The sequence below is a fragment of the Medicago sativa genome, chromosome 8 (genome assembly GCF_051527215.1).
Source record: "Medicago sativa cultivar Bolivia chromosome 8, Bolivia_mono, whole genome shotgun sequence".
Taxonomy (NCBI): domain Eukaryota; kingdom Viridiplantae; phylum Streptophyta; class Magnoliopsida; order Fabales; family Fabaceae; genus Medicago; species Medicago sativa.
Window position 1 is genome coordinate 7,422,764 of NC_140756.1, and position 25,215 is coordinate 7,447,978.

At 35.4% G+C, this 25,215-nt stretch overlaps 4 protein-coding genes and 1 pseudogene across 8 annotated transcripts; 1 reads left to right on the forward strand and 4 right to left on the reverse strand.

The window, feature by feature from the left end:
* Positions 1–1,992: 1,992 nt before the first annotated feature.
* LOC146896580 (peptidyl-prolyl cis-trans isomerase FKBP65-like) lies at positions 1,993–2,763 on the reverse strand. The gene is made up of 3 exons (XM_085737612.1): positions 2,665–2,763; positions 2,404–2,579; positions 1,993–2,136 (listed from the first exon to the last, which is right to left on the reverse strand). Exons 2-3 carry the CDS (start codon positions 2,545–2,547, stop codon positions 2,011–2,013), a joined length of 270 nt encoding a protein of 89 aa, XP_085593738.1. The 5' UTR covers positions 2,548–2,579; positions 2,665–2,763; the 3' UTR covers positions 1,993–2,010.
* LOC146896581 (uncharacterized) lies at positions 2,665–4,048 on the reverse strand. Its single transcript, XM_085737615.1, has 7 exons — positions 3,982–4,048; positions 3,766–3,840; positions 3,500–3,649; positions 3,336–3,421; positions 3,150–3,230; positions 2,876–3,051; positions 2,665–2,763 (listed from the first exon to the last, which is right to left on the reverse strand). The coding sequence occupies exons 1-5, from the start codon at positions 4,031–4,033 to the stop codon at positions 3,189–3,191; spliced, it is 405 nt and encodes a 134-aa protein (XP_085593741.1). The 5' UTR covers positions 4,034–4,048; the 3' UTR covers positions 2,665–2,763; positions 2,876–3,051; positions 3,150–3,188.
* Positions 4,049–6,597: 2,549 nt separating this feature from the next.
* On the forward strand, positions 6,598–16,765 carry LOC146896582 (pre-mRNA-processing-splicing factor 8A-like). Of its 4 annotated transcripts, none has more exons than XM_085737595.1 (6): positions 6,598–13,101; positions 13,204–13,482; positions 13,595–13,837; positions 14,067–14,290; positions 14,461–14,511; positions 16,500–16,765. In XM_085737595.1, exons 2-4 carry the CDS (start codon positions 13,225–13,227, stop codon positions 14,259–14,261), a joined length of 696 nt encoding a protein of 231 aa, XP_085593721.1. In that variant the 5' UTR covers positions 6,598–13,101; positions 13,204–13,224; the 3' UTR covers positions 14,262–14,290; positions 14,461–14,511; positions 16,500–16,765. The 4 variants fall into 3 exon arrangements, with proteins under 4 accessions (XP_085593723.1, XP_085593721.1, XP_085593722.1 ...); XM_085737597.1 differs by having other exon boundaries at positions 14,461–16,332; XM_085737594.1 differs by having other exon boundaries at positions 14,461–16,765.
* A 930-nt stretch (positions 16,766–17,695) lies between these two features.
* On the reverse strand, positions 17,696–18,439 carry LOC146896583 (Putative membrane lipoprotein). Its single transcript, XM_085737614.1, has one exon. It carries the CDS (start codon positions 18,355–18,357, stop codon positions 17,842–17,844), a length of 516 nt encoding a protein of 171 aa, XP_085593740.1. The 5' UTR covers positions 18,358–18,439; the 3' UTR covers positions 17,696–17,841.
* A 1,869-nt stretch (positions 18,440–20,308) lies between these two features.
* On the reverse strand, positions 20,309–24,973 carry LOC146896584 (putative disease resistance protein RGA1; annotated as a pseudogene). The gene is made up of 3 exons (XR_015023445.1): positions 24,825–24,973; positions 21,922–24,675; positions 20,309–20,894 (listed from the first exon to the last, which is right to left on the reverse strand). The product of XR_015023445.1 is annotated as a putative disease resistance protein RGA1 (transcript).
* Between the last annotated feature and the right edge of the window lie 242 nt (positions 24,974–25,215).

The window sequence follows — 25,215 nt, forward strand, 5'->3', positions numbered from 1 at the left end:
TATGTATAAGAAAAGCTTCGTATCTCCAACAAACATGTTCTCTCAAAAATGTCTAAATTTTTTAAACGAGGTGACCAAATTGAAAATTGATTTTTTTTCATCCTCAATATTTTTTTCTTTTTTTTTCTTTTTAAAAATATTTCTAACAACATTATTGGGACACCCATCATGGTTGTTCCACGAGTCACCCTATGTAAATAAGTGATTTACATCGTCAATACATAGAAATTAAACACTTGATGAAATATTACAAGTCCTTTAGAAAATACTATAAACTCACAAGTCCAAGTTACTCTAGAAACATCAACACATTTGTGTCAAGAAAAAAAGAAACATCAACACACAATTCACAACATGCTCAACAAATGTACAAGATTAGATACGGAGACAATCTAAATAAACCATTCATTTTTTGACTTCAACTTGACATCATATGCAAATGCCAGGACAATCCTTGGAGTGTTTCCACCTGCATGAAAGTTTCCGGTTCGCAGCCAACGTTTTAGTGTCTATGCGCTTTAAGTTGAGATCCCGCTTGTTCGTTGTGTAAAACAAAGTTACCGATTATTATTAAACAAGAGATGTGATTTTCTATAAGATGGGAGACAACAACCATACCTTAAAATATTTATTTGCCCGTTCATAATCTTTCAATTCCATCAAGCACGATGCATTGCCCAGATTACAAGAAAACCTCAAGCTAACAATTTCCCTATCCTCATCGGGAAAGGAAGTATCATACTTTATAAACTTCAGAGCTGCATTACGAGTTTCGGTTTCGGAAAAGATACCTATCAAATGATAAATACGAGTGTAGAGGCTCTACAAGGGTGGAGTAACGAGAATGAAAGAGATGAACCGAGTCAAAGATTCCTAAAGAGAGCACTATGCTCCTAACTAGAGAGAAACTGCGGTAACCAACTCTAATGATATTTCGAATGCCTTCTCCACTACCCATCCCCTCTCTTTTATCTCCGTACTCACATGAGATTGGGGCACAAGTCACTAACCTATGAAGCACGGACACCTCTAGGATTACACGTGTCGCAGTTGTCCGACACGCCTATGACACTCGTACGACACACGTTAGACAAGTGTACCAAATAAATGTTTTTCTCCTTTATTTTAACACTCCTTGACCGGCGTCCAACACCTATATAAAACTTATACTCCCTCGGTCCCATTATAAGTGAGTTTTTTTGTTCATTTCACACCTATTAAGAAAAGGTGAATAAGTGAAAGAAAGAGAAAATTGGTTTTGAGTGTTTTGTCATTTATTGATGCATTCTTCCTTATCATAAATGCAAAGTAGAATATATTGAATTAAGAGTAATGAAAGTAGTATTAATTAGAGTTATAATTGGTAAAAAGTAATTAATATTGTATTGAAAAGTGAAATGATTCAAGTTTTTTTGGACAATATTTTTTTGCACATGACTCACTTATTATGGGACGGAGGGAGTAAGAGGCATGTCGGACAACTCAAACAAATGTCCGATTTTTTTTCTTCCTATGCTTCCGGACATAGTATATTCAAGAGTTAAAGACGTTCGGAAAATGTTGATCAACGAAGAGCTATAAAGTTGATTACAACGTGTTTAAATTTTTCGATAGTAGATGGATAAATAAAGGCCAAATACTATTGTAACTTGTTATAGACCTTTTTTTTTAATTAAATAAATTGCTCAAGTTAGATACATATGTGATTCTCAATTTAGATCTTTCATAAATAAATTAGTATACAGTAGCGATGTCGGTGTCCTGTTTGTTTTTTTTTTTTTTTAACATTAGCGGTGTCGACGTGTCGGTGTCGGTGTTGTGTCGGATATCCGTGTCGGAGTCACTAACTAACTTATTATCTCACTAGCCCCACCTTTCTTCCCCTCATGCACTCCTAGATGTTGGGCTTATGCAGATTTGTCCTAATGCTTAGCTCATCACGTGGACCATAGGCTTAAGTGCCCTATCACATTGTAGTGGATGATGGTGAAATATATTGATGTAACCTGGTTACCTTCTGAAATTTTTAGAAGCTCTTGCATATTCAGCAGCATAAACTAATGCTAGGCCTTCTTGTCGCTTCTCAAGAGCAGCTTCTATCTTCTCTTCAGTGTTCATGTCCGATACCTCCTTAGCCTAAAGCAAACAATGAACAAAGGTATAAACGCATAAAGAAAGTTGCAATGGTATCCAACCAATAATTGAGAGACAGAAGTCAAGCAAAAAATACATCGTTCTTATTTAAATCCCGCTAACCGATGTCCTAGAAAAAAATAAAAGGCAGATCCCTGCTTTGTTAAACACCAGCTGCTAGTGTTCCTTTTCAATAATAGAATTTTAAAAAACAACAATGAAATACGTCACAATGCACAATTGCTAATTATCATCAAGTTATTTATTTACCTTTACAAATGATACTAGCTCAACCTCATAATACACGGTTGAATTAGGAGGAACCACTGCCAATTCCTGCAGAGACTCTGATGAACCAAAAGCATATTCAGGCGCAATAGTCAACAAAGCTACCTCACCCTTCTTCATGGTCATTACAGCTATATCAAGCACATCAATCACTTGATCTGCTCAATACAACAAACATTCACTTTAGTTGATGTAAAAACAAATTATGGTGAGAAGGTGAAACATTGGGAAAATTAAAATTACCCTCGTCTGTTTTAAATTCAAACAGATCCGCTTCATCACCATCACTATAGCCCTTGTTCAAAAATACAGTGCCATCTTGCAGCTTACCAATAAGTTTCACTACAAAAATGCAAAATGAGGAGATATCACATTAGAACCGATGCACTAAATCCATTAAAAAAAAGAGCCATCATAATATATTAGCATCAATCAATGATGAATGATGATTTACATTTCACAAGAGCTCCCTCATTTGACGGTCAGCTCCTTCTCCTTCCTTGAGGAGCTGCTTATGAAAAGTTGCTGCTTTGTTCCAAGAAACTAACTCGAGAGTGATCTGCAATGTTGCATTAGGCGGAACTGAACCTTCATCACAGTGAGCTGGCTTGCCCTTGTCACCAAATCCATCTATAACAGAATACGAAGATTTGTAGTTATGTTCCGTTCTCAAAGAGTAGTGATGCTTGTTTTGCAAAACTTGTTTAGTTAATTTGTAGACTACTTACATTGTGGCTTAACAGTTAAAATGACTTTTTCTCCGATCTTCATGGTCTTAACAGCGATTGACAATGCAGGACAAAAATGACCTATGAGATGGCGTAAAAGAATGTAAGATCGACCCGGAAAAGGAAAATACAAGAGAGTAGTATGTATAATAAAAGTTGTAGGCAGTGACTGAACGACTAACTGACCATCGTTGAGTGTGAACTCCACTCCACTCCATCATCATCAGATTTTTTAACAAGAGTTCCATCATCAAGACGTGCTTCGTACTTAACTGCAAAGCAATAACACCAATTAAGATCCAGAAAATGAGAAAATAAAAAATGAAATATGATCATGAATGTATTTATACCTAAAACATAATCATAATCGTCAACATGTTGATATTTGTCCCCGGGCTTGAGTATCTTCTTTACCAAACCTCCATCCTCACAAATATCCTCCGAGCCGGAGGATATTTCAACTTTATTCTTGTATTTGCTGAGTGGAATGATATATCTAGCTGGCCAAATGAATGGTAACAATATCAACCAACTTAACAAGCATAATTCAATAAATTGAATGGCACAAGAACATAAAAACCTTAATCTAACTAATTGTATTTGAGAATAGTATTACCATCATATTCATCAGCAGTAGGAGCATCAACTTTCTTCTTGTATTGAATCAAATCCCATTGTGTGATGTGTGTCCCTAGAAAGCCAAATGAATGGTAACAATACGATGCAATTAACAAACAAAATTCAATAAATTGAATGATTTAAATCAATTTAAAATAATACAAAATAAACAAAAACCAATCAATCATAACGTTTGTTCAATAAACTCACTCACTTTTTCCATACGAAGATTCATCAAATTGACTGTTAGCGTCGCCGCCATACATTTCCAAATCAATCTTCTTTTACAAAATTCTGGAAAAGTAGAAAAAAAAAGTGAGAGAACCCTAAATAATTATCTAGAATATATATTACATGAGGTGTTATGATGGTGATACTCGATACTTAGTTACAATAAAATAAATCAAGGAATTAACATGTTCAATCGAATTCGACTCTAATTATACATACTTGTCTTAAACATATAAGTACAAGGTACATAACCAGAATACAACATAGTTTTTCACAACGGATAATCAAAACACATTTCTTAATCATTAAGGACATAATATGATATATAGGGAGCTACATGATAATTCATATCAGTCAACATGAAATTTCATGAGATGAAACATAAGACACAACTAAGCTTCAACTAAATGGCCTTCTCTTTCCCTTTTGATACTTGCAGTTCATATGAAATAAAACGTAAAACAATTGGGATAAAATTACATCTCAGTAAATTCCTTACTAAAACCCTAAACAGTCTAATTCCTGACTAACTACATTGTAGTCTTCACTAACACAATTAATCAAATATGTATTCAAGTGATATGATATGAAAATAATAAATGTGTATCATAGAATGCATAATCTTGTCAATTAATATAAACACTTCTCATTATTCAAATTCTAGTATATTTGTATAACTCACTACCTTGATTTACTATCAAGTAGTCATATCTAGTTCATACTAGAATTTCTACGTACCTGCTTAAGTTTTCTACTCATTGTAGTTACTTACCTAATCCCTAAGGTTTGTTTGCGAGTTTGGAGGGGAGGGGAAGGAAAGGCTTTGAGAGTTTGAAAATATGAGGGAAAATGGAGAAATCTTTCAAATTTTTTAAAAGAGTAGTTTTTTAGAGAATGATGAATTAATGCATATGATAACTATACTTTTAATTTTAAAAATAATATAACAACATAGATTAAATTTGAAAAATTCATATAAACCCTCCAAAACCCCCAAAACCCTCCTCCAATACAATTTTTTAGTTCCCCCAAATGAGGAGGGCTTAGTATTACGAAGAAAAGTTAACCCCCCAAAGCCATCCACTCCCATTTTCCTCTATTTCTTCCACTTGCTCATTCCTTTTTTCCCAAGTCTTCCCCTCCCTTCTCCTCCAAACTCGCAAACAAAGCCTAAGTCTCTAAACTTATCATAACAAAGTTTCTACTAAAAAACTATTTTTTCATAAACTACCCTTCCAAACTTATAAATAATATATTATAACTTATTTTTTTATAAGGTATTTTGCATAAACTTAAAAATAAGTCAATTCAAACGGGCTCTTAATATCATACTACATTTTAGTGCTAAGTTTTATTACTTCATTCATTATTCATGTGGGGGCATATTCCAACCCAAGAATAATTCAATTTCTTTTATTTGAGTTGATTTAATTTGAAATTTTCTTAATTTAAATACTCCATCCCTCTATTTCAAAATGAGTGTTGCTTTATCCAATTGCTACACATATTAAGGAATAAAATAATAATTAGATATAACACTTTTACTAAACTGCCTTTACTTTATAAGACAATGACAAACTTAAAGTTGCATTGAAAATTGTGTGAGAGAAAAGTTGGAGTATTTATTGAGGATAAAGTTGGAAGAAAAAAATTAAAGTTGTATTGGAATTGTAAATTGGCATTCATTCCGAAACAATTTTTTTTGACTAAAGTGACACTCATTTTAAAACGAAGGAGTATAAGAAGAAATATTTTAGTCAAGTTTCACCAAAATAGTGTCTACGTGGTTTTAAGCTTAGTTATTAGAGTTTGACTTTATACCTCAAGCGACTTACTTTGTTCAAATCCCACTCATGACAATAGTAATGTTTTAATGTCATTGCTATTAAAAAAATTACATTCCCCCCAAAAATGTTTTAAACAATAGTAATATTTTTTTATTTACACCTTAAATAATAATAAGTTGGTGATTTTAGAAATGCATGTTTAATTTTTTTTAACAAATTACCTCTAAAAACAAAATTACCAAATATTTTTTTTGTTATTGACAAATCGATTTTATTATGCCTAAAGTTAACCTTTAAAGAATTATTACGGATGACTCGGATTTGATTTACGATAAAACAATTATTTATCATACTATTACTATAGCACCACGATCGATTACCGAAGTCTTCTTTCACGGTGAATCTAAGAGTTAACAAAAATATGTTAAGTTTTGATTTCTTATTTTTTTTACAGTTTTCAACAAATAAAGTTTTAATTAAAATACAATTTTTTTGAATGTTTATAATTAAAATATTTTTTAAGAATAAGAAAATAAAATTTAGTCATGTTTTAAAAATTGTAAATCCTTTTTATTTACCCTTTTTATTAGAATAATTAATTTATCATAATTAGTGATATAATTTTGGTATATAAATTACAAAACATTTACCGTAAATTCTAGAAAGTGAAATATTCCTTTTTGAAGGAAGAAAGTGAAATATTTAAAACATAACAAATCTTCTTTCAATTATTTTTTTTAAAAAGTAACAAATATTTTTATAAAAGAAACAAATATTTTCACGCTTATAAATAACAACAAATCCTATTTCTCAATAAATTGATCACACAAGTTTCTTTTTTCAACTAAGCTTCTTCTTCTTCTTTCGATTCTGAACTCTTAAACCCTCAAAATCCAAAACCACCGTTTCAAACAACCATCGCCACCGTGAACCACCTTCAACCCAAATTCCTAACCGTTCCGAATAACAATCGCCACCTTGAACACAAAACCCTAACTGTTTCGAACAACCATCGCCATGTCGAACAACAACCACCATGATTCACCACCGGGAACCACCGTCCCTCACTTTCCTCCGCTACCGGCCGATTCAGAATCACTTCTCGATGAGAGAGCTAGAAAATGGAAGAAGCTGAACTCAAATCGTTACTGCGATAGTCGAAAGTTAGGGTTCATCGAATCTCAGAAAGAACTCATGCCACCGGAACACGTTCGTAAAATCATCCGCGATCACGGTGATATGTCATCAACGAAATTCCGTCACGATAAGCGAGTTTATCTCGGAGCACTGAAATTCGTACCACATGCTATTTACAAGCTTCTGGAAAATATGCCAATGCCATGGGAGCAAGTTCGAGATGTTAAAGTTCTGTATCATATTTCTGGTGCTATTACATTTGTGAATGAAATTCCGCTTGTTATTGAACCAATTTACATAGCTCAATGGAGTACAATGTGGATTATGATGCGAAGAGAGAAGCGTGACCGGCGATGTTTTAAGAGGATGAGGTTTCCACCGTTTGATGATGAGGAGCCTGTGATTGATTATGCTGATAATCTGTTGGAAGTTGAACCGCTCGAAGCGATTCACCTTGAGCTAGATGAAGAGGAGGATGGTCCTGTGTTTGATTGGTTTTATGATCATAAGCCACTTGTGAAAACTAAATTTGTTAATGGGCCGAGTTATCGAAAATGGTGTCTTCCGATTCCGGTGATGGAAACTTTGCATAGGCTAGCTGGGCAGCTTTTGTCTGATTTGTGTGATAGGAATTATTTCTATTTGTTTGATGTGGAGTCCTTTTTTACTGCTAAGGCTTTGAATATGTGTATACCAGGTGGGCCGAAGTTTGAGCCTCTGTATCGTGACGCGGAGAATGGTGATGAAGATTGGAATGAGTTTAATGACATTCACAAGCTTATTATAAGGTCGAAACTTAGGACTGAGTATAGGATTGCTTTTCCGCATCTTTATACCGATAGGCCGAGGAAAGTAAGGCTTGGTGTTTACCATACTCCCATGGTTATGTATGTGAAAGCTGATGATCCTGATTTACCTGCATTTTATTATGATCCCTTGATACACCCAATAGCTGGTGCTGGTAACAAAGAGCGGTGCGAGATGGAAATCTGCAATGAGGATGATGATGATGACTGGATTTTGCCGGATGGTGTGGAACCTTTTCTCAAAGATGTGGAGCTTTATACTGACACTACCACCGATGGAATGTCATTGCTTTTTGCTCCTCGTCCTTTCAACATGAGATCGGGCCGAATGAGGCGTGCAGAAGACATTCCTCTTGTGTCAGAATGGTACAAGGAGCATTGTCCTCCATCGTATCCGGTTAAAGTGAGGGTTAGTTATCAGAAGTTGCTCAAGTGTTTTGTGTTGAATGAACTGCATCATAGACCTCCTAAGTCTCAACAAAAGAAGAACTTATTCAGATCACTTCAAGCGACAAAGTTTTTCCAGACCACAGAACTTGATTGGGTTGAAGCAGGTCTTCAAGTTTGTAAGCAGGGGTACAACATGTTGAATCTGTTGATACACAGGAAAAATTTGAACTACCTTCACCTTGATTATAATTTTAATTTGAAGCCTGTCAAAACCTTGACTACAAAAGAGCGTAAGAAATCACGATTTGGTAATGCTTTTCATCTCTGTCGTGAGATCCTTCGTTTGACGAAACTTGTGGTGGATGCCAATGTTCAGTATCGCTTGGGTAATGTTGATGCTTTTCAGATGGCGGATGGCCTCCAATATACTTTCTCTCATGTTGGTCAATTGACCGGTATGTATCGGTACAAGTATGGGCTTATGCGACAAATAAGAATGTGCAAAGACTTGAAACACTTGATTTACTACCGTTTTAACACTGGCCCTGTCGGGAAGGGACCCGGTTGCGGGTTTTGGGCACCAATGTGGAGGGTTTGGTTATTCTTTCTTCGTGGTATTGTGCCCCTTCTTGAACGATGGCTTGGAAATTTACTGGCACGACAGTTTGAGGGACGCCACTCTAAAGGAGTGGCGAAGACCGTCACTAAGCAACGTGTTGAAAGCCATTTTGACTTGGAGCTTCGGGCAGCTGTTATTCACGACGTGGTTGATGCCATCCCGGAGGGTATGAAGGAGACTAAGTCAAGAGTTATATTGCAGCATTTGAGTGAAGCATGGCGATGCTGGAAGGCAAATATTCCTTGGAAGGTTCCTGGTATGGCTGTTCCAATAGAGAATATGATCCTTCGATATGTGAAATCAAAAGCAGATTGGTGGACAAATGTCACCCATTATAATCGTGAGCGTATAAGAAGAGGAGCAACTGTTGATAAGACTGTTTGTCGCAAGAATCTTGGAAGAATGACTCGTCTTTGGCTGATGGCAGAGCAGGAGTGCCAATGCAATTATTCGAAAGATGGCCCATATGTTACTCCTGAAGATGGTGTTACTATTTATACAACTATAGTCCATTGGTTAGAATCTCGGAAGTTCTCCCATATTCCATTTCCACCTCTATCATACAAGCATGATACAAAGCTGCTTATCCTTGCACTTGAGAGGTTGAAGGAATCCTACAGTGGTTCAGCAAGATTAAATCAATTTCAAAGAGAAGAGTTGGGGCTGATTGAACAAGCTTATGACAATCCACACGAGGCATTATCACGAATCAAACGACACCTCCTCACCCAACGTGCATTCAAAGAAGTTGGAATAGAGTTTATGGATTTATATGGTTACTTGATTCCGGTTTACGAAATAGAGCCTCTGGAGAAAATTACAGATGCATATCTTGATCAATATCTGTGGTATGAAGGCGACAAACGTCATCTATTTCCCAACTGGATCAAGCCAGCAGATTCAGAGCCACCACCTCTTTTAGTTTACAAATGGTGTCAAGGTATAAATAATTTGGAAGGCATCTGGGACACCAGTGATGGTCACTGCGTTGTGATGTTGCAGACCAAGTTTGAGAAGTTTTTCGAGAAGATTGATATACTAATGTTAAATAGGCTTCTCCATTTGGTTCTAGACCACAACATTGCTGATTATATCACTGCAAAAAACAATGTTGTGTTGTCATACAAGGATATGAGCCACACGAATAAATATGGTCTTATACGTGGACTACAGTTTGCCTCCTTTGTTGCTCAGTATTATGGCCTGATATTGGATCTCTTGCTTCTTGGATTGACTCGAGCGAGAGAGATTGCTGGTCCGCCGCAGATGCCTAACGAGTTCATTACTTATTGGGACACCAAAGTTGAGACCAGGCATCCAATTAGGCTGTATTCCCGGTACATAGATAAAGTTTACGTGTTATTTCGTTTCACACATGAGGAGGCTCGGGATCTCATTCAGAAATATCTCACTGAACACCCTGATCCTAACAATGAGAACATGGTGGGGTACAATAATAAGAAGTGCTGGCCAAGAGATGCAAGAATGAGGCTCATGAAGCATGATGTCAATCTTGGGAGGAGTGTCTTTTGGGATATGAAAAACCGTCTTCCTCGAAGCATCACAACACTGGAATGGGAAAACAGCTTCGCTTCTGTTTACAGCAAAGATAATCCAAACTTGCTTTTTAGCATGTGTGGATTTGAAGTGAGGATACTTCCTAAAATTAGAACGACTCAAGAAGCATTCGGTAACACAAGAGATGGTGTTTGGAATCTCCAGAATGAACAAACCAAAGAAAGGACAGCTACTGCTTTCTTAAGAGTTGATGATGAACAGATTAAAATGTTTGAGAATCGTGTGAGGCAGATTCTTATGTCTTCGGGTTCTACTACATTCACAAAAATTGTCAATAAGTGGAATACAGCTTTAATAGGACTCATGACTTACTTCCGAGAGGCAACTGTACATACTCAAGAGTTGTTGGATTTGCTTGTCAAATGTGAAAATAAAATTCAGACTCGTATCAAGATAGGACTCAACTCAAAGATGCCTAGCAGATTTCCGCCTGTCATTTTCTACTCGCCCAAGGAAGTTGGAGGACTTGGAATGTTGTCTATGGGTCACATTTTGATTCCACAAAGTGATATACGGCACAATCAGCAGACAGATGTTGGTGTAACCCACTTCAGAAGTGGGATGAGTCATGAGGAGGGTCAGTTGATTCCCAGCCTTCATCGCTATATACTGCCCTGGGAAAGGGAGTTCAATGATTCACAACGCGTCTGGGCTGAATATGCAGTGAAAAGGCAGGTAGCACAAGCACAGAATAGGCGCTTGACCCTTGAGGATTTGGAAGACTCATGGGAGCAAGGGATTCCACGTATTAACACTTTGTTTCAGAAGGATAGACACACTTTGGCTTATGATAAAGGATGGAGGGTACGTTTAGACTTCAAGCAGTATCAAGTTTTAAAACAAAATCCCTTCTGGTGGACACACCAGAGGCACGATGGGAAGTTATGGAACTTGAATAATTACCGAACTGATGTTATTCAAGCTCTTGGAGGAATTGAAGGAATTCTTGAACACACTTTATTCAAAGGAACATATTTTCCAACTTGGGAAGGTCTCTTCTGGGAAAAAGCATCAGGTTTTGAGGAATCTATGAAGTATAAGAAGCTCACCAATGCACAAAGATCTGGTCTCAACCAGATACCCAACCGTAGATTTACGCTTTGGTGGTCACCAACCATTAACCGAGCCAATGTTTATGTTGGTTTCCAGGTGCAGCTAGATCTTACTGGGATTTTCATGCATGGGAAAATTCCAACTTTGAAGATATCTCTTATTCAGATATTCAGAGCTCACTTGTGGCAGAAAATCCATGAGAGTGTTGTCATGGATCTTTGTCAGGTATTGGATCAAGAGTTGGACGCTTTGGAGATTGAAACTGTCCAGAAGGAAACAATCCATCCTAGGAAGAGTTACAAAATGAACAGTTCTTGTGCAGACATCCTTCTCTTTGCTGCCCACAAATGGCCAATGTCAAAGCCTAGTCTTGTAGCTGAATCTAAGGATGTTTTTGATCAGAAGGCAAGCAATAAGTATTGGATTGATGTTCAGCTTCGATGGGGTGATTATGATTCTCACGATATTGAGCGTTACACCAGGGCCAAATTTATGGATTACACAACAGATAATATGTCTATATACCCATCTCCTACTGGGGTTATGGTTGGCCTTGATTTGGCATATAACTTGCATTCTGCATTTGGGAACTGGTTCCCTGGATCAAAGCCACTACTTCAGCAGGCCATGAATAAGATTATGAAGTCAAATCCTGCATTGTATGTTTTGAGGGAACGAATCCGGAAAGGTCTGCAGTTGTACTCTTCTGAGCCCACTGAACCATATTTGTCTTCCCAAAACTATGGAGAGATATTCAACAACCAAATCAAATGGTTTGTTGATGACACTAATGTGTATCGCGTTACAATTCATAAGACTTTTGAAGGAAATCTTACAACAAAACCCATCAATGGTGCCATTTTTATCTTCAATCCAAGGACTGGGCAGTTGTTTCTTAAGGTTATCCATACGAGTGTATGGGCCGGTCAGAAGCGTCTCGGCCAACTGGCGAAGTGGAAAACAGCAGAAGAAGTTGCTGCTCTTGTAAGGTCTTTGCCTGTAGAAGAAGAGCCAAAGCAAATTATTGTTACCCGTAAAGGAATGTTGGACCCGTTGGAGGTTCACTTGTTGGATTTCCCCAATATTGTTATCAAAGGAAGTGAGCTGCAACTTCCTTTCCAAGCATGCTTGAAAATTGAGAAATTTGGGGATCTTATTTTGAAGGCCACAGAACCACAAATGGTTTTGTTCAACATTTACGACGACTGGCTGAAGAGCATTTCCTCATACACTGCATTCTCCAGGCTGATTCTTATTCTGCGTGCACTTCATGTGAATAATGAAAAGGCAAAGATGTTACTGAGGCCTGACATAACTGTTGTCACTGAACCTCATCACATCTGGCCTTCTCTAAGTGATGACCAGTGGATGAAGGTGGAGGTTGCATTAAGAGATCTTATACTTTCTGATTATGCAAAGAAAAACAATGTGAATACTTCAGCTTTGACCCAGTCTGAGATTCGTGATATTATACTTGGAGCTGAGATTACCCCCCTTCACAACAGCGGCAACAGATTGCAGAGATTGAAAAACAGGCACGCGAAGCAAATCAGGTGACAGCTGTAACAACACAGACTACAAATGTTCACGGTGAAGGACTGATTGTAACCACCACTAGTCCCTATGAGCAAGCTGCTTTTGGTTCGAAGACTGATTGGCGTGTCAGAGCAATATCAGCCACAAATTTATACCTTCGAGTAAACCATATATATGTGAACTCCGAGGATATAAAGGTTGGCATTATTTTTCTTCATTTCTTTAAATCTTGTTAATTGTTTTTATACTCATTAAGTCACAACTCCTATCATATTTTAACTTTGAATTTTGCGGTGCAGGAAACGGGCTATACTTATATCATGCCAAAGAACATTTTGAAAAAGTTTATATGCATAGCAGATCTTCGAACGCAGATTTCTGGGTATTTGTATGGTATAAGTCCTCCTGACAATCCTCAGGTTAAGGAAATCCGGTGCATTGTGATGCCACCACAATGGGGGACTCATCAACAAGTCCATCTCCCATCAGATCTGCCAGAACATGATTTCTTGAATGATTTGGAGCCTTTGGGATGGATGCATACTCAACCAAATGAAGTTCCGCAGTTGTCGCCTCAGGTTGGATTACTTTAGTTTCAATTGCAACTTTTTTTTTTTTGTTGCTTTTTTTCATGGAAATATATTAATGAATAGTGATAACATTGTCTAACCTGAGAAATTATCATTGCAGGATCTCACTTCACATGCTAAGGTCCTAGAGAACAATAAACAATGGGATGGGGAGAAGTGTATTATCTTGACTTGCAGTTTTACTCCGGGTTCTTGTTCTTTAACTGCATATAAACTAACTCCATCTGGTTATGAATGGGGACGTATTAACAAGGATACAGGAAGCAACCCACATGGTTATCTTCCCACTCATTATGAGAAGGTTCAGATGCTCCTCAGTGATCGCTTCATTGGTTTCTACATGGTAAGCTTTACTGCTTCCTGAAGTTTTCCTACTATTATTTCTTCGCATATTTTTTATTTTATTTTTTATTTCTTCGCATATAATTGAATGACGGAAATATAATTATATTAAATTTATCGTATTATCAATTAATGGTTATATTTCTTATTATAATTACAGTCTTGTTATTATTATCATTATTATTTTACTCAATGTTTTGATGTTTTTTTTTTTTGTCACAATTTCCTAGATTCCTGATAATGGTCCATGGAATTACAACTTTATGGGAGTGAGGCACACATTAGGCATGAAGTATGGAGTGAAGCTTGGGACCCCTAGGGAGTATTACCATGAAGATCATAGACCAACCCATTTCTTAGAGTTCAGCAATATGGAGGAAGGGGAGACAATCGCCGAGGGAGATCGAGAGGATACATTCTCTTAGAGTGTGTTTGAGTTGGAGATTGTAACAAGGTAAAATACTTTTGAGGGATTTAAAATGATTTGCCTTAGTTGTAGCACTATTTCTTCAAACACTATCAATTTGTATGTTGTAGCATTGCTATATTGAACACTGTTCTGGAAATTTCAACATGTTCTATAATTTCTTTTTGAATTTTTGTTGGTTGATTCTGTTTGTGCAGAGATCAAAGCCTTGAAGCTTTATTAACTACTTAGTGAAGGTCATTGATGAGGTTACCTCTAATTTCTCAATTACTGGTATTTTTGTGTATTGGTTTTGTGCTCTGATATTTAGTAGGTGAAATTGCCACTGCTTATGTTCAGTTTCGAAGATTGATTGATAAACTCAGTCAAACATAGCTCTACTAAGTAAATAAGAAATCTAATGGAAGGTATAATTTTCACTTTCTCTTCAAGTGCCTGTGTGTGAAGTTGCACCTGTAGAACAAGTTAGAAAAAACACTTACAAGGAGTACTTTTTGAATCAAAACATTGTATTTCCAGCCTTAAAACCTGTTAAACTTGCTTGCGAAGTCTTCATATGCTTGCTGGAATAGCATATCTTGATATATGTTAACTAGCTATATGTTTTTTTAGACTCTTTTTTAGTAAGTTTTATTTGCATATATGTAAATCAAAGTTTATCTGGTTTATCTAGCGGTTCTTATCCAAACACTAAATTGATAGGGGGTTGCAAATTACTATTTTTCCAGTTTTCTTGTTAAAACCTATACAGAGTTTCTTCCTTTTGTTTGTTTTATAGATCCACTTAAATGAATTCTATCTCGGGTTATTGACTCCACTCATGTACATGTTTTGAGAGTTTGAACCTCAGTCCCCATAGCTCATTTTCAACAATTTTAAATTTGATATTCAATTATCTGCTCGAGTCAAAATCTTTATCTCTTGTGGGTTTTCAATTTATCACTTGTTGTTGTTTCCATGACTTACTGAATGTAGTCCTTATTTGTAGTATATAGTTTCCTTGTTTATTAGTTGTGACAAGATAGAAGCATATGGAGCTATATTGTCTGGTCAAAGCTAGGCAAGTTGTGCTTCTTGACAACTAATGGCAGGTTGGGTGGGATGATAAAATCATCCTCCCAAATTATCAGTTGCTTCTGCCCATTGGATTAGAACCCAATGTTGCAAAAGTTAGACTCAACAGTAAAGGGAAACTTGGAAGAAATGTATGCTTATGCATTAGTATTGTTTCCTTTATTGCTGAGATTTGATTATATGTAACAAAATCTGCATGAGTATCAGTTATAATTGAATTTGATATCTGACCAGATGCTAGGATAATAGTTTTTTTTTTTTTTTTTTTTGAAAAAGGATAATAACCAAGTTATAATTACTCAAGTTCCTTCATAGTCAATGTGCTTAAGGCATCACGCATCAACTGCTTAAGTATATGATGATAATTATGGGCAATAGTTAGATTATGTTAGTTATGGGAAATAGTTAGATTAACACGGAGAACTTCATTGTCACCAAGTAAATTATATTTGTATGGAAACTATATATATATATATTCATAGTCTATCAATCTAAAATAATGGTATGGAATAGTTAGTGGCATGTGAAACATAGAAACATAGGATATTTTGTTTGATATTGTTGACGAAGATGAAGGTAGTGGCATGTGAAACATGTGACTGTTATCTTCCTCTCCAATGTCTCCAAGGAACATTTTATTTCCATGATCATACTCCATGATAATAATTATTACAGCCAGTAATTTATTCAGCTAAATATGCCTTTGATGTTGAATATGTCAAGCTTGTTTAATTTTTGTTGTTTGGTGATTTATTGAATGAATCGGTCTAGTTAGAAGTTAGGACCGCCTTTTCTGTTTTTTTTTTTTTACAAGTCCATGGTTTCAGCCTTGTTATAACTTAGAAGAAGCCTTTCATCCATGGTTCAGATTGATTCAGACTGGTTTCAATGGTTTAGAATTGTGCAGTATCTGTGTAGAGATTCCTTTATTTTGGTTAACAAATCTGGATATAGGTTGTCGTTTGTGTTACTTACACTCCTCACTTGGATAGTAGGTATGTATGTATCTATTTTTTGTATACATTTGGATTCTTGTTGCGCATAAAATAACATTTTCCATTTCTAATATTTTAGCATGGTTGGGATGATTGTTTTGGAGATTGATTCATCTAGTTAGCGACTAACTGGTTTCTAACTGGTTTTGTATATCTCTGTAATGTAGTGGTGAAGATGTTTGATTACAGCTGGATCCTTGTGGATAGTCTATGGGGCGTTGGATTCGGCGGCTGTTTTTGGCAACAATGCGCTAGAATTATCACACACTGTAATTTTGTTTGTACTAAATTTACAGGTTTTGCTCAGCTAGAACTTGAATTACATAGTCACTGCACATTGAGAATGTCTCAACTATTGTTACACTGAACTGTTAGCAATACTTGTTGGCAAATGGTTAGAGAAATAAATTTCTGAGTTAGTTTTGTTTTTTAAGTAATCAATGTACAACTCCTCCAAAAGTAATCATGTACAATGAATTTTTGAATTCTTTATTTCGCATGAATGGTCTCTATTCGACCAAGCAGGAATGACAGAACTCACAAGTGCTAAGGATTTGACTGCTAAACTCACCTTTCATATAGGATCACGATTCATATTTGTACATGTACAAAAGGATCATAATTTAACCAATGAACGATAGAATCACTGTTTATTGTAATTTTTACTTCCCAGAAACTCTAAATCAAAACATTTGAGGATAAATATTGATATTTGCGAGTGAGCTTAGTCTTACTAATTTCATCCCTGAAAATTGATTCAAACTATATTCTCTTTTTATACAACATCGCATCATTATTGCCATCATTTGGCATTTTGGGTTGTTGAGAGAGTCACCCCTTAATTAGTATGCAAACAAATGTTAACAGAGACTAATAACATAAAATAATATATTTGTGGAGACTAAAATCATATTTAAAACTTTTTTCTATTACATTTCTCACGTAGTTATCATTTACACCACATATCATTCAATCAGTACATATAACTCAATATCATGGAGAATCTAAATCCTTAATTTTCCTTTTCAATTTTCTTTAGAATCACTACTCAAGGACATAAATATCATTGTGGATTCTTCCCTTTTCAACTTTGCTCTTTTTCTACAATATGATGCCTCATTTAGTCACTCATCTAATTTATCTCATCACTATGATCTAATTATGTTGTCTCGTGTACGCAAGCCCGACTAACTCCTACAATAGTCTCCGAACGTGTAGCCGAATGGTATGAAAAAGGTTCAAAGTTCGATCTCTACGGTTAATAAATTTTTTCCTCCTCCTAACAAAATTTACTACTAACATTTGCCTATAAAAGAAAAATAAAAACTAACTCTTACAATATGACCATGGTGAAAATTACTACTTGCCCTGAATATGTAGCATGTATGCATCAATTCAACTAATGTACATCATCATCACTTGTGTGTATTAGACTCCAATATCATATACATATCACCATGTGCATTCAATCCATTAAGACATTTACAACGGAATTTCACTTTATCTAGACTAGTGTTCAACCGTTATCAATGTTTGTGGTATGTCTTGTTCTTTTTTGGACTCATGATGCTCAACAAAATCTTCATTATGGTGGTGTTCTTCCCGGTCGCCGCCACCAAATTCATCTCCCATCTCCACAACTGTCCCGAATTGAACGCGACGCTCTCCGCCGCCACCACCAACAGGGGAATGAGAAGGGGATTTTGTACCACGAGGGCTTCTAACAGCAGTAGCAGCTGTTTGTGGAGATTTCGGTGTCCAAATTGCACCAGTATTACCATAATTGTTTGTATGATGTTCATCAATTTGAACATTAATAGGTCTAATGCATCTATATATCAAGATGAGAAACCAAGATAGCCATGGAATTGCAACCAATGCCATGCCTGCAAAGAGATACCATGGTACAGATTCAGAATCAGGCAGGAATATGTACATGCAAAGGAAAATTCCTCCTCCAATTGTGCATGCAAAGAAAAAACAAGAGATGACGTATATTCTAACATCTCCTTTTCTATCCCCCATTGAAGAGGAAGATCAATAATAAGGATAACAATTTTTTTCTATATTAATTGTTTTGTTTTGTTGGAGGATTTTTTTGCAGAAGGTGAATGCATGGTTGTTTGTTAAGAACCAAAGATTAGAAAGTTTCTAAAAAGAGGACACATTGAAGCGATGAAATCGGGAGATAGTTTGTTGCTCAAGCAAATATGACGTTTGAGATTGTCTATATTTTATTTTATATATACACAATTAAATAAAATGAATAGGCTCAAAATATTTATGTGCACAGTATATATTTTCACGATACTTTGTTAAAAAAAACACGGTGCATTTTTAACTCAATATGAAGCCTTTTGAAATTCCCCTAAAGAATATGAAGCATTTTGAAATTATTTAGTTGTATCCACTCCATATTTACACCTTTTTTTACGGTATAAGTACCTTTTCTTTTCTTTTCACTTTCATTAAGAATAAATGGTAGTGTATTTAATGTGTCAATTTTATGTATAAATATGTACCTAAAATATCTAGTATTTTATCAATTTTATGTAGTATGTGATAAATTTTGCTTTTTCTTATTTCAAGATATTTAGTGGTATTTTTTTTTTTGAAGGAGGATACTTAGTGGTATTTATTATTGTTTATTCGAAAAAGAAACAATAAATAATAAATGTATATAGTATTTGAAAATGATAGCTCAATTGATAAAAATGTCGAAATTGGTAGATTGAAAGTCATAACCGGTGTTCAAACTCGGGCACCTCCATTATTGTTCAAACTATCATTTTGTGAAATTTACACAAGTAGACAATAACTTAGGACTCTATTAAAGAAGTTAGTCTTCAGTTAATTAAGTGTAATAATGCTCATAGGAGTAAAACATAAGCATTCTTGAAGTGCTCATAACTACACCAAAGCTATTGGAACTATCCTTAAGCTAAGGCTCAAAGTTGTTCTTTATGAAGATTTAGTCCAAATTCGTAAAAGCTAAACATGTCGAATTTATGTCTTTATGAAGAACCATATTGAAACAAGATAAATCTATGCTTAGGCTCCAATATTGGTCTTAATTATGATTTAAGTCCAAATTTATAACTAAATGTCCAAATTTGGTCTTTCTCAAGAACAATATTGAAACAAGATAAGTCTATGCTTAGGAACCAAGATTAGGCTCCAATATTGGTAATTAAGTACAAATTTTTGACAACTAAACCTAACCTAACTCTTCATTAGTTAAAATCATCACTTGAAAGACCATGAACAGGAATCAGTTAAAGTTATTGGTACATAAGCTTCACCGTTTGGAACAAGCTTCAAAACAATCATCCCAAAGCTGAAATACATCATCTAAACAAGAAGGAGCACAAGGAGAAAATCATTGTACAGGTTCAAGAACGAAGTTCAAAAGAAGACTTTTGAATATCACAAGACTCGGTACATGGCAGCCTGAAAAGTAGAAGTCACTTCACTGATCAGATTACTTTAAGACATCTTCAAGCAACGACTCTTTCCCCTGAATGACAACAACTCTTTTACAATTACCATATCTCAACGACTGTTTCACCCAACAGCTCTCTTCACAAGCTGTAAAAAGAACGTCTGCCTCATAGTTGAAGTTGATGATCGACGCCAATATGTGCACGTGAGACATTTCTGAGGAATGTACATGTGAGGAAGAACAGAAGAAATTGACTTGGCCTTTACACCAAGAACTTAAATATCTTGGCATCCAGTTACCATTATTATCTCATTAATTTAATGGATTTATGACGTAGCACAACTTTAACCTTCTATATGTATGATTATGTGCTCTTCTATTAAATTATTAATCTGATTCCTTTTTTAACATGGTCTTTAAAAGATGAATACATGTTGCGGAGGAGATTGAGACATTAAGAACTGACACTGCATGCATTCCTTGAAAGGAAACTACTTTTTCAGAGAGATTACTCCCTTTAATCTGGATTATATAATAAACAAACAATGAACAATTATATTGATATATAAAAGAACTGAAAGCTTTCTTGAAGAGTTACTTCTCATAAGTAGTGCTTTAGCAGCAGAAAATACATAAAAATACAATTGCTGCATATAGCAAAGCTTCTCCTTGAAGTGCAAACCAGATATATACAGGCATAGCAGAAAAATGTAACACCAACCAACAATTGATCCCTATAACTTTTTGAGAGTTAGAGAAGAAGAGATTGATAAATATACAAACTCCTGTGATAATAATACTCTAGCAAACTCCAAAGAGTTAGAAATTTCCTCTGATATTTGAAAGATTTTCTCAAGATGATTGATGTGAATGTTCTCTCTCTTCTGAGACCTCTCAGCATTGATGACTTGATACAAGAAATGCATTGGTAGTGGAAAAACTTGTATCTGAAGAGTTCCTGTGATAATAATTCTCTAGCAAACTCCGAAGAGTTAGAAATTTCCTCTGATATTTGAAAGATTTTCTCAGGAAGATGGATGTGAACGTTCACTCTCTTCTGAGGCCTTTCAGCTTTGATGACTTGTTACAAGAACTGGGAAAAACTTGTATCTGAAATTTTCTGTGGAGAAATTCATTGCATTAATTTTGTAATACGGAAATTCAAACCACTTGTTAATTTCATAACACATGAATTCAAACTGATTGAGAATCAAATCTTACTAGTTACTACTTTTACTAATTGATTAGGCACAGAATTCAAAATAGGAAATTATTGTAGTATAAATTAGACATGACAAGACTTGTTTCATGCTAGACATGAAAAAAATAAAATCAAACACCAGAGGATAAAATCACAAAAATAAAAAAGTCAAATAGTTCTAAAAGCCTACAAAAAAGAAAGACCACTATGGAAAGCTTTAATTAAAGATCAAATAAACCAGCCTCTTATGTTCAAGCATAATAACATTAACAATACAAAAAAAAAAAAAAAAAAAAAACTAATTAACAATCAGAAAATTTAAAATTTACCATCTTTGGTGACCATAAAAGAAGGTTGAAGCAAATCATCAGTTCATGATATATATACCTGTCCAAAATGCACAAATGAAAGTAATATTACACTTTGCTTCATCTTCATACAGCTACAGCAGCTATATGTTTAGCACAAACCTACTTATTTTTTCATTTCTTTTATAAAATCAAGTGTCTTTTATCTATTCTGACAAATCAATGAGACAAGATAATAGCTCAAATCAGCATGATAGTCTAAAAAACATATCCTGGAGAAGATAGTTTTCAAGAGTATAGGAAGAAACTGGTGAAGTAAAATTGGCATGCAAATAACATTATTGTAAAGAAGCTTATAGCTATCTAATACTACATGTGATACAAATCTATTTTCTAGGTAATTAGTTGAAGGTACATATGTAGTCCAGAAACAGGAAACTTAGGATCATGATATATTATAAACCAGTAGAAAACCATCTTTGTGATAGGATTTGAAAAATATTCACAGCCAATAGCTTTGAAAAATCCAGAAAACTGGAACCATTTACTTTTGAGGTACAAATGTTACAAGCCATTTACTATGGAAAATTCATAACATCTAAAAATAGAAACAGTTGTTTTAAGAGAATATATGGTACCTTTCTAAGTGAGATCCTGTAAGATTATATTTGGGATGTGAGAAATTTTGGTCCAAGTTGCATTTGTTTGATCCTCACACTCTTTAACTAAAAGGGGACATCCAATGATTTCCAGGGACTGCAATTTGGTAAGACGAGGCATTCCTTCAGGCACCGATGATAAATGTATGAAATACCTTATGGTCACATGTTGAAGTGATGAGAGGCTACAAATCCAGTCAGGCAGTGCCTTTAGGTCATCACTATGTTCTAAAGTAATTTTTTGTAGAGAAGGAGGACAGTTGAAGTCGTCATTAAACCAACTAGCAATTTCATGGAATTGTTGACTTGAAAAATATTCAATTTGAAGGTGTTGGAGAGACGTAAGATTTTGCATCCAATTTTCTTGGATGTTATTGACAGAAAGTGTATGTCCACCAATACACAGGGATTTGAGCATGGAAAGAGCAGGCAATGAGAGACTCTGATTGTTTAGTGTTGCATTCAGTGCCTCCACAGGACTACCATTTAACTCCAAAGTCTTGTCGAGTTTTGGAAAAGTAGGCATGCAAATCAAGTTCTTACATCCTGTGATTGATAATTGAGAAAGAAGAGGAAAGGGAGGGAAGGATATATGACATGGTTGTGAAGAGTCAATATAACCTCCTATCCTACACCATCCCCTGAAGCTTGAGCAACCCTCCAATCTGAGGATCTCCAAAGAGGGGAAGAATTTTTCAGGCAAAATAGGCTTTTCATAATGTATGTATTCTAGAAAACCAAGGAATCTTATATGTAGTGACTTAAGGAACGGAAGACGTTCCAATGGGGGAGAAACCGCAAACGAACACAGTAAGTGAGAGAGATTTCAACAATATTTGTTAGTGAAGAAAGCCACTTTGAATAAGTACTACCAATAAATTCCATATGAGTGATTTCATGCACTCGCCATTTCAGTGTTTGTAGGCAAACAAGATTGCTTATGGATTTGAAAATATCTACTGAAGCCTTGCAATCATATAAGTCAAGGCATCTTAAATGCTTTAATTTTCCAATTGAACCAGATAGCTTGGTTAAAGAAGAATCTGACAGTTTCAAGACGCGCAAGTATTTGAAATTTGAAATAACTGACGATTCATCCCCGTTCAATCCTGTCCAACTGGGAGACGAGGACAACAAAACCAAAGTTCTCAGCTTGCTTGCATCCAATGAGTCCAACAAACCAATGGCATTACGTTGAAACGATACATGCACGGGCCTTCCTACTAGTTTGTTTGCATCGCCATCCAAGGAACAACAATCTATGCCAGCTACTTGCATTGCTAGATCATGAATTAAATCATGCATTTTGAAACTATATATATCACCATCTTCATCCATTTTTGCATCTTGAAAAAACGACTTTGTTAAGAAAATTTTCACGAATTGGTTACCAACATCTTCATTGAGCTCAACTTCAGGTGAGCAATCAAGATAACCTTGTGCAATGCATAGTTGAATCAACTCATCCTTCTCTATTTCCCAATCCTTAGGATATATAGAGCAATATGCAAAACATTGTCTCTGTTGAGGCGACAAGTTCTGGTAACTCAATTTGAGAACTGGCATGATGCTATTTTCGTCTTTGCATAATCTCCAAAAGTCACCTTGTAAGACATTGTTCCATTCATTCTCTTTACATTTACTCTGTAATAAGCCTCCTAGTGTTCTGATAGCTAGTGGAACTCCACTACATTTTTCTGCTATCTTCTTACCAATTGATTCAAGAGTTTCATTCATTCCTTGGGCCTCATTCCCATATGTAATGATGTTCTTTAACAAATCCCATGATTCTTCTGGAGTCAAACCATTCAAAACATAAGGTTCGCCTACACCCATTGTCTGTGCCACAGTTTTACTACGAGTCGTCACTAAAATCTTACTGTCTTTAGCACCACACATCAAGTAAGTTCTCAATTCAATCCATTTTTGATGACTCTCATTCCAAATGTCATCTAGACTAAAAAGTATTTTCTTCCCGATAAAATTTTCCGGAGGTTATTTTGCAAGTTCTCTAATGACAAGTTTTCATGAACTTTTCCATTTAATAACGACTCCAATATGTTCTTCAAAATAGTTTTGACATCAAAGTCTTCAGACACACATACCCATATCTTCTTTTCAAATTTTTTCTGCACTTCCCCATCATTATATACCAGCTGAGCAAGAGCTGTCTTGCCTAAACCACCAATAGCAACAATGGCAATCAAGGAGACATTGTGGTTCCTATGTGGTTGCCTCAAGAAATTTATAATCTCATTTTTATTATCTTCTCTACCAATGATATCTGATTCTAATACAAAAGAGCAAGTTTCTCTCCTTTTATCGTCACTTTGCTTAACAACCACAATATTTTGGCTCAAATTCAACTTGGTCATTTCATCCACTACATCATTAAATCTTTTTCTTATTTTTTCAATCTCATTAGCCATTTTACGGCGAAAAGCAATTCTTTTTGGAGATAAGGAATGCAATACCTTGGACACTTTGTTCTTCTTACGTGCTTTCATTTTGTGTCTCATGCCTTCAATAACAAATTCGTCTAGCAAGTCATCAGCAGGATGAAGCACATCATTGAGTCTTCTAATCCAGTTTTGAACAGCATGGTTTTGTTCTTGTTTCTCCTCGGCATCAAGGAGCACAGCTTTGATGGATTCAACCGTCTCCCGAAGCCTATCCACCTCATACTTAACACCATATATCTGTCGAAATTCACGACAGGCCTCAGAAGCCAAGCTGTCAAAAGAAACAAAAATTCAGTACACTAACTAAAAGTTTTCATTTTGAGATTTTTCTTCTAACAAGGTATTAAATAAAAAACCATGTATGTTAGATGTTACAATTATAATGAAATGTGTAGAGTAAGGGATGAAAAATTTGTTCACCTTTTAATGATGCTTTCAGTAAGGCCATATGGAATTTGTTCAACCATCCTTCAAAAAGAGCAGATTGATCAAAAGGAAGATTGAAAAGTTGAAGAGTTTGAGAGTGAGAAAGAAAGAATGTAGGAAAATAATTGGTGTCCAGTGTACATACATAGGGAAGGGACAAAAATGGAATTATAAGGTGAAAAGTAGTCAAGTTTGTGCTGCTAGGTGGACCAACACAACACTACCTACCAAACAATTATTGTAAAGTCTCTGTCGTTATTATTATACTTTTCACAAGTAAAGATCGGTACTCCCTCCGTCCCGAATAACCGACCTATTTTCTAAAAAAAAAAGTCATTCCAAAATAACTCGACTCATTTCAATTTTCAATACAACTTTCATCATT

Excerpts from the sequence above, each read along its gene's own strand:
- LOC146896581 (XM_085737615.1), bottom strand. The coding sequence starts at position 4,033 with ATGTATGGCGGCGACGCTAACAGTCAATTTGATGAATCTTCGTATGGA. Across the intron at positions 3,841-3,981 it reads TGAATCTTCGTATGGAAAAA|GGACACACATCACACAATGG; the intron begins GTGAGTGAGTTT and ends TTGGCTTTCTAG. Across the intron at positions 3,650-3,765 it reads TACTGCTGATGAATATGATG|CTAGATATATCATTCCACTC; the intron begins GTAATACTATTC and ends TCATTTGGCCAG.
- LOC146896582 (XM_085737597.1), top strand. The coding sequence starts at position 6,803 with ATGTCGAACAACAACCACCATGATTCACCACCGGGAACCACCGTCCCT.
- LOC146896580 (XM_085737612.1), bottom strand. The coding sequence starts at position 2,547 with ATGACCATGAAGAAGGGTGAGGTAGCTTTGTTGACTATTGCGCCTGAA. Across the intron at positions 2,137-2,403 it reads AGCTAGTATCATTTGTAAAG|GCTAAGGAGGTATCGGACAT; the intron begins GTAAATAAATAA and ends TGTTTGCTTTAG.
- LOC146896583 (XM_085737614.1), bottom strand. The coding sequence starts at position 18,357 with ATGGGGGATAGAAAAGGAGATGTTAGAATATACGTCATCTCTTGTTTT.